Source organism: Physcomitrium patens, chromosome 7, assembly GCF_059467195.1.
Source record: "Physcomitrium patens ecotype Gransden chromosome 7, ASM5946719v1, whole genome shotgun sequence".
In the NCBI taxonomy this organism is placed as follows: Eukaryota; Viridiplantae; Streptophyta; class Bryopsida; order Funariales; family Funariaceae; genus Physcomitrium; species Physcomitrium patens.
Genome location: NC_143416.1, coordinates 891,380 through 900,491, shown reverse-complemented (window position 1 = coordinate 900,491; position 9,112 = coordinate 891,380). Strand labels below are relative to the sequence as shown.

Sequence of the window (9,112 nt, the reverse complement as noted above, 5' to 3'; positions counted from 1 at the left end):
GCGAAATCAAAGCCACGGGTGGGTAAATCACGGAGTTGGTAAATAAGTTGCACAACCACCGCTGATCATCTCTGCAGCTTTGTGATCGATCGATGGGCTCTGGGGACCACTGGCAAACTTTTTCTTGCGACAGTGTCCATCGTTCATTCCCACATCAGTCCTTTAACTTGCTTCCGGCTCTGGCAACCTGTCAATCTCCGTCCGACTGTGGGTCCTACGCTGCCCAGCTGAGCTTCTGAGTTTGTGACTTGTGCCGCATGTACATGTTCCCATAGGGTAGGGTTCTGTAGCTACTCCAGGCAGTAGAGATTAATGGTAACTTCCATAATCGATCGATCGTAATACTGTGTCGCTGGTTAGATTTGGGGTTGTGTAGTGAAGCGTACCTGTATTTTTTTCTACACCATCATCGCACTGTAGCAGTGAGTGATCAGGGCATGTAGCGATCGTCGAGCTCTTTGCTGGTCTGGCATGTATAGGTTGGACACTCCGCTTGCAGCTCGTTTACAGGCGGTGATCTCCGTTTCCTGGCTCTCGCAAACCCCTCTTGTTGCACTTCATTGCTTTAGAACCAAGTATCTTAAATGCTCTCAGAATTTCTCATCATGTTCAATTGTAGACTTATATGAGGTGTCTTTTAGACTGCATTCTTTCAGACGCAGTGCTAGTGCTGCTTTGGTAATGAAGGGCTTGCACGTTGCTTATTTTCTGCTAGAGCTTAATCTCGTCTCTCTGAAATTTTCTTGATGCTTCACTAGCGACTCGCGGAGTCCATACGAGGGGTTCGTAGCTCTTGGACTTGCTTAATTGGACTTTTTCGACGACGGTTGTGAAATTAGTCTTTAAGTGCAGCTTTTGGAGGGTCTCATCTGCGGGCTATCTGCCGCACGCAACTTAGTGTTTACAAATCCTGCTTCCCAGTTGATCATTCACAGCTGGACTTGGTAACAGGGGGAAAGGATTTTGAAGTTTGTTTGAGCACATGTCTGGGTTTGTGAAAATTTACATTTGGGAAGCTCGCAACTTTGCCATTTGAGGAAGATCTCTCTGTCTGTTCAATCTCTGCAACAATGGCTGCCACTCACGTCGTTAGCAAGAAGAGGTCGCCCACTATCTTCTCTGAGGTCGCCACAGCCACCTGCAAGCGATGGAAATCCGAAGCGGCCTGGCACCACGTGGAAGAAATGGCCCCGGAGCCACCACCCATCCAGGACTTCGACCTCAAGGTGAAAACTTCGTGCTTGAAGATGGTGCAGCCAGAACCCACGTCCGTGCTGGACTTGCAAGCCAGCCCAGGTCGGTCTTGTTCGTCGTCGACCAGCCTGAGCTCCGGGACCGATTCTCCCCACTCCATCTCCACTGACTCTCCAAATTTCTCCACCACTGTGCAGCAAGTTGAGCCGGTTGACATCGCCAGCTGGGTCGACTGTATGGCCCTGCCCGAATTTGAAGACTGCGACCGCCATTTGGAGGAAGTTCTTAAGTCCGACATCGACTTCGCCAGCACAGATCTGGACTTCGGCTTCGAGCTTACGAGCTTGGACCATTGTAGCGTTGTGACCGAGCATGGCTACTCTGTGAGTCTCTTATCCGAGTTTCTCGGGGATCCTGATGAGAATCTTCTTCTTCCAGAGAGCTTTCACGACGCAAAGAGGCTGCAAGAGTTAGACGACTCGCTCTCGTCAATGTTGAGTGAGGTTCGATCGAGCGGTTCAGACTCGGGGAGTAGCGTACCGACAACAGTCGAGCTTGCGAGGCTCGTCGAATCACTGCCTTGCTCTGACTTGCGAAGACACGGAGGTGTTGACACGAAACACCACCACCACCATAGCCGATCTGAGAGCTGGGGGTCGACGAGCAAACTGCAAACCTTGCAGCATCCGGAGGACAGCGGATTGCAGCTGGTTCATATGTTGTTAGCGTGCGCTGAAGCGATTGAAAAGTCTGACTTCAACAAAGCAAAGCCTATCTTAGACCAGTTACTCCGATCCTCCGACCCATATGGTGACCCCATGCAACGAATCGCCCTTTACTTCGGTGAAGCCCTCACTGATCATCTTGCCGGGGTTGTCAGCCCCAGTGAAACTCACTTGCTTTCGGATTCCAAGCTCGCGTACCAAGCCTTCTACAAAGTGCTTCCTTTCGCGAAATTTTCACATGTTACGGCGAACCAAACCATTTACGAGGCGGTTGTGAGGAGTCAGAACGTTCATGTGGTTGATTTGGACATCCAACTAGGGCTGCAGTGGCCGTGCTTCATACAGTCCTTGGCCATGCGACCAGGGGGTGCTCCTCATCTCAGAATTTCGGCCATCGGAACGAATGCCGAGAATTTGCAGACAACCAAGCGACGGCTGTCCGAATTTGCCGAAGCTCTCAAGGTGCCCTTCGAGTTCACTCCAGTGCTCTCGAGCTTGGAGAATCTCACCGCGGCGATGTTGGACATTCGGTCAGAGGAGGATTTGGCCATCAATTGCTCCCAAGTGTTGCATACGCTTTCCGGAGAAGAAGCTGTTTTAGATAAATTGCTCAGCATGTTCCACAACCTGAAACCGAATGTGGTGACACTGTTGGAGGCCGAGGCCAATCATAATGGCGCCTCGTTCATTGCGAGGTTTGTCGAGGCGCTGCACTATTACTGCGCCCTGTTTGATTCCTTGGAGGGAGCTCTAGGTCGCGACAGTGCGGATAGATACCATATTGAGAGTACAGCACTCGCTGCTGAGATCAAGGAGATTGTTGCTTTCAAGGGAAATAGGCGGCGTGTGAGACATGTGCGGTCGGAGACATGGCGGGGCTTGTTTGCGAAAGCAGGATTTCTGTCCATGGCTTTCAGTTCGTATACTGTGCAGCAAGCGCAGATGTTGCTGGAAGTTTTGACATCGAAGCCTATGCAGCAAGCAAACGCTACAATGCCTTACAAACTGTCGCAGGAATCGACATCCCTGATTTTAGGGTGGCAAGAAACTCCCGTGATTGGCGTATCTGCTTGGACTTGCTAGTGGCTAATCAAATACCAATCGGAGCTAGAACAATTAGGTTAGAAATTGTCCATAATTGTACCAGTATATGTGATTGTAGATTTAGAAAATGCGCCTATTGTAGATTTAGAAAATGAATGAGGACTGCGGTGGAAACTCTGAGGCGGTGATAATTGCCGGTGATGAGTAGGCACATAGCATGCGCAATCTTCAATCGACATGTTAACGTAATGAAGTATCAATGTACATAAGTTGATGTAACAGTGCCAGACAATCTGGACTTATACAACCGCAATCGCTATTCTGCCCACTAGCACAATATTTTTTCTCATCATGGTTATGTTCCAATGCATGAAATATTCCACTAATTTGCGTACCGTAAATTGATGTATTAAATGAATATATCTTAGGGAAAGTTAAATTCATCTCGATTTTTCATGCACCATTTAAATGTGTACCAGGTAGACAACATACGGAACATTCATATATTGTCTACTCTGAACCTGATCTGCTATGTGTCGACTGATATTAGAAACGATAACTTGCCTGATCGCGTTGACGTTGCATCACCATCACTATGGAGTGGAAACCTGAGCATAAGCGTAATACTGACCTGAGGCTGTGCAAAGTTAAAAGCGCAACGAAGAAACTAACACTAGCCTCAAAAAAACGGTCCCGTCTCGATGTTCCCGCTGCCATCTGAAAGCGATCCTCACCCAAAAGTCAGCTGAAGCCTCAAACCTCCACTCTTACCTTTCAGCTGATTAGTTGGGTAAGAGCATGCAAGGATAGTCAAAACAAAGTGAAACAATGAATCCAGTTGGGCATTGAAGACGAACAATATCTGTACAAGAAAGCAGCCACAGTCCCAACAAAAGAAAAGGGAAGAGCAGATTAAAAAAAATGGCCAACTTTCAGAGAAATGCTGCAACCGTCAACCGCAAACATCTAATGGTTGAGAGTTTTATTGCTCACAACTTGGGTTTCAGCGCTTGGGACTGTTCCTTCCATGCATCTTGCCATTTCAGATAGGTGTGCCATCGGGGACGGGGCTAGAGGAGGAACGTACGCAAGAAGGTTTCCTTGGCGATGGGGAACTGGCCTCGGGAGACTTCAGCCCAAGGGTGAGACTGCCTCGCTATTTGCAAAAGGAATTGCTACCCAAGGAAGGCGCATAAGTTGTTGCTGCTTCATCGAATGAAATGGAGGATGAATATTCACTTGTACCCAATTCTGACTTGGTCCTGATTAGAGTCCTCTAGCATTGAATAATCTCACGGGGCCAGCCTCATTCTGGCCCTACTCGATAGAAGTTGCAGAACTGCTACTTGAGTGTGCTATTTGATCATGTGATGATTTTCTCGAGCATAAATTGTCAAGACTCTGTACGACGCATGGAGAGTTCCTTCAGTGGACTAAGGCACCAGATACATGACACTATTGTGATAAAAGTATTGTGTTAACGAACAAGAAGAGAATATCAACCTCATGTAAGCAGGCAGCTGCGGTGCAGAGGATAAGTGGAGACATACCTAAATGTCTTGGAGGTAGATGGTGTGCAGAAGTAACGAGTATTTGTGTGCACCGATTGTCTTCAGGACAACTGAGAAGTTGTAATCGCACAGCTGCACCAATCACACAATCCCAGAAAGACTGGGTCGTCCGAGCAATGAATACGTTTTACTTGAGGCCTGCTAGACAAGCCATGCCAATTTGAACATCAAATGCATACAAATCGGATATTCAACACACTGAATAGGGCGCTGAGAATTTCTATGTGGATAAATCAAATTAACTCAGAGACCGATTACTATAAAGGGTGGTATTCTAACAAGAACGAATAAAATAATGCGTGCAAGCTTCTCCTGATTGAGGGCATTACAACATATCCTAAATCGAGCAGATTGGTTAATATATTTTTGAGTACTTGGCTGAACTTCACGATAATGTCCCCAGGTAAGTGAGCAAGACAGACATGCATAACTACATTTGCTTCATCACATTAACACTTGATTGTTTCATATCTTTCACATGCAATACTTAATTCAAAATAACCTACACAGCAGTTGCTACAAGATTGCGTCGAAAGCACCGTTGCTAAAACCCTTGAGCCAGCAGAAAGAAAATGTTGGATAAATTTAGGTATGGCATTGACTAGTCTGACGAGCTTGACCAACTTAGGCCATGTGCTGAGCAAGGGAGATTGAGGAGCGCACAAACGGAGGAAGGACGAAACCTTGAGTTAGGCGGATTCCAGGTGATCCCCAGCCAGGATTCCATATTTCAGAGGCGCAAATACTCCTTATCATATGAAAGAATGATAGATTCCAACTTCTCTACAATCACTTCCCCAGTCACTCACCACAGTTTATGAAACAACACGGAGACCACAATGTAAAACAGGTACTTGGTATCGGAATTGGTGCTCACCTCTTTCGACAAGGATACACCTTCCAACATCGTGGTAAGGGCCTCCCGCTGCTTGAATCTGCAGCAGTTGCGGAGTTTTAGATTACAATTTTAGAACCGATTCGAGATCCACTGTCTCAAACCAAACCCTGGTTCCAATACCAAGGTGCTTTTTCTCCGTACTCTAGGACTGAGGGTAACTTCCCAACGACGAAGCATTGTTGTAGCTGCAGAAAACCAGCAAAGAACAGAATGCTTAGACCGCATGTTATTGAACCAAGGGTGCTTACAAATTCAAAGCTCGACACATTCGAGAGCAAAAGTTGACACTGTCCCGGGGTTTTAGATCGATCTTCTTACACAACAGAGTAAATACAAGCACTCACTGGATGCAAGTTTGAAGCAAACGAAGAAACAGGCTCTTTCAACGTCACCGAGATTCTCACCCACAGTGAGCCTCTTGATCTTCTCTTCACTTCTCTTCTCGGTGCTACAAGACGAGACGTGTATGATCTATAAATTTACAAAACCATTATAATGGATGTGGTTAATACCAGAAAAATATGCTTAAAATTCGTGATCACTTCATCATTGAGGGGAAAGACGTGGTGGACGAATTCCTCTTTGGTGGCATCTCCGAACGAAACATCCGCCGTTTCAATCACCTCGTGCCATATCACGACGTATGAATGCACGTTATTAATGATCTTCCACGCCGGTTATACATCTCCGTGGGCTGTGTCAGAGGTTATAGGACACTCCAACCCTGACCCTCCCTAATCACAACAGAGGCACGGCTTACTCAGCAATTAAACTGCGAATTCGGTGCACTTTTAAAACTACAATAAAAGAAAAACTCAACAACCAACTCTAGTAACTTGGAATTATCGAAAAGAAGTGATGGGCTGCTGTGGCTGCACGGAGAGAAAAACGAAGGCGAAATTTAGGTGAGAAATGCTTCTTCCTCTCCCCTAGATACGGTATCCCAATGTTCAGGGCTGAATAGAAAAATGTGGTCCTTGTTCAAACTCAGCTGAGTTGAGAATATAAACACTCCAAGAGATGGGCTGCGCCGATCTAAAACAGAAACTGCAGCTCCAAGAAACATCAACAAATTTCCATGATAGAACAAAAAAACAAGAGGAACCAGAAGACGACGCAACTTTAGCACAACGATCCTGCAAATTCACCGCTAAATCCTTCCGGACCTTCGCAAACTGTGCGAAACCAAATACACTCATCGCCTCGGGTCATCGCACACCATCTCCAAAATAGTTCCTCCAACGACAATCTAATCATAGTCACTCACAAAACCTTTCCAAACAAAAAAAAATTAGCTTACTACGTTGAATGTGCTCACCGACGTGTTCTAGATGGACGCAGCTGGGACACGCAAACGTGATGGCATCGACCCACGCCGCTAATAAATGAAACCGCTTTTCTTTTCGTACTTTCCACATAGCAATCGATTGTCCCAAAATTAGTAGCGATTGAACAACATAGGAAAGAATTGAGTGTGCACTAGTTGATTGAATCATGAAAGCGGTCGCCATGCGTGGCCCTGACGGTTGTAAAATAACGGTCATGCCGGTGCTGATGAAGCGGTAGATTCGGCCGCAGCCATCAACCTCTATCCCATGCCCACTCCTTGCGGACCGAACACCAACCCGATTAAAACCATGGGACCCACTTATCGTTCTATTTATAGATTCAGCCACGGGCCGCTATTCTACACATCTATGCAACAGTGGGGCTGATGCAGCGTCTTACCAACTCCGAACACCCAACACAGACATCTCAACCGACTCATCAAATGTTCGGTATCATTTCTGAGAGTAACCTTCTAATCCCCACATCATTTACATCTCTTCCGTTGATATCTACCTGTTCAAACGTTGATTTCATGTAATGCACTGAAAACACGTCACAAACTGAAAGAAAAATAATAAGTATTTTAACTTGGATTCGTTGAAGATTTTAATTTTTTTAAAAAGTTGTTATAGTAGAGCTGATTAAAATAAGGAAATGGACAAATATAAATGCGCACTGACCTATCTCATCAGCTTTATAATAGTTATGTTTTTGGGTTCAGCTGGAGGATGTGTTGAAGAAGCTATGAATGTTTGAAGTTTTTACCGCTGATTTCAGATGAACAAGTTTCGGCATTCTGGGTAAGTGTTTTTGTGGAGTTGTAAGAGATTTTTATTTCAGTTTGCAAATCAAACTTCCCGAACTTACAAATCCAGGTATGCGCATACCTGATTTGCAAACTGTTCTGGAAGTATGCGCATGCCTGGATTAAGTGGCAGGACTAATTGTAGGAAAACGGTGACCCCCCCAAGGTGTGGGAGATGTCTGTGCATGAAAACGAATTCACAAAAATAGAGAAAGTTTTCTCAACCAGTACTGGATCCCGTTCTCACAAGCTGTTCATCGGCTCTTTAACGTGATTACAAGGACCACGTCAAAATAAGGCCACGACACAATCCACATAGCCAACGGGAGGACTTCAAGTGTCGAGGAAAGTGTAGATAATGGAGGGGACTGTTGGTACAGTGGGCTCCGGATCCTCTCCTGCTCACATCGACGGCCTGTACACTTTCCATCACAGCCGATGGTGGTTAGTGCTTCTTTCCTTAGCCTTTTGCAACTTGCGTCGCATGACCTTCACCCCCTCGGCTGGACCATAATCTGAGCCCGCAGATCCTCCTGGACACCAGCACCGAATAGGAAACAGCAAATGATCTATCCGTCAACTTAGCAGAGAGGAGGACCCACTGGCCAAGGACGAGGGATCCACTACCCTTTTCACATTCGGTGAAATTAAATACTAGGGTAGTAGATAGCAACTGAAATTCATACTCTAGGAAAAGCCAGAAAAGATACAGCTGTGCATGCTAACGGCGCTACATCCGGTGTGCGCACATGAAAGATACAGAAACACAGTGACGAGATGGAACTTAATAGCAATGATGTCGGGTGTTCGGGGAGTGGGCTTGGGTGCCCGCCTCGAGGCTCGCGCTCAAGCATTCGAGGATATGGTTGCCATGATGATGGGGCTGCCAGATGCTTGCATGGCCATTTGCAATCGGTTGTACCTGGTTCGCCTGCCCACAATCAGCCAATAGTGCGCAATGAATTCTTCTGCTTTTTAACGAAGGAGGAGGAGACGCCCTGGTAAAATAAAAACTAGTCGGAGTGAGAGGTGATCGGGACCTACAGTGCTGGATGCTACTGTTGAAAATCCCAGAGAAAGATGGATCCGCTCAATCTACAATGCGCATGGGACAATCTTATTCTGATGAATGGTCCGGGGTAAATTATGGGTCCCTGTGCGGGACAAAAGTGTGTTAGCAGTGGCGATTCATCGGCTCCAAGGAGTGGAGTGTCTGACACTTGTAGGTTTATGCTGTAAAATGACACCGATCCCACATGTGGGGACAGGTCGACATGTCATAGAAAAAACTTCACTGATCCAAGAATCTCAGCTCTTAGATTCGTACCATCTCTTGACGTCGACAACCCTGTATATGAAAACAAGCCCAGTCCTATCTATCATCTAATAGGTGGAAGAGGCTCACATTCACACTGTGAGCGACATAAACGTATGCGGCTCACAGGCTAATGTAGATAGCTAGAAGATTGTGACCTAGCTTTTTTTTCCAAATAAACATAAAAGATCAGAGATTAGTTGCAGCTTGGGGCAAGGTGCGAAGGTCGAA

General features: G+C 46.2%; 1 protein-coding gene across 1 annotated transcript; it reads left to right on the top strand.

Moving 5' to 3' along the window:
* The first annotated feature begins 352 nt into the window (after positions 1–352).
* LOC112284853 (DELLA protein RGL1) lies at positions 353–3,276 on the top strand. Its single transcript, XM_024525165.3, has one exon. The coding sequence runs from the start codon at positions 1,071–1,073 to the stop codon at positions 3,000–3,002; it is 1,932 nt and encodes a 643-aa protein (XP_024380933.1). The 5' UTR covers positions 353–1,070; the 3' UTR covers positions 3,003–3,276.
* The last annotated feature ends 5,836 nt before the right edge of the window (positions 3,277–9,112 follow it).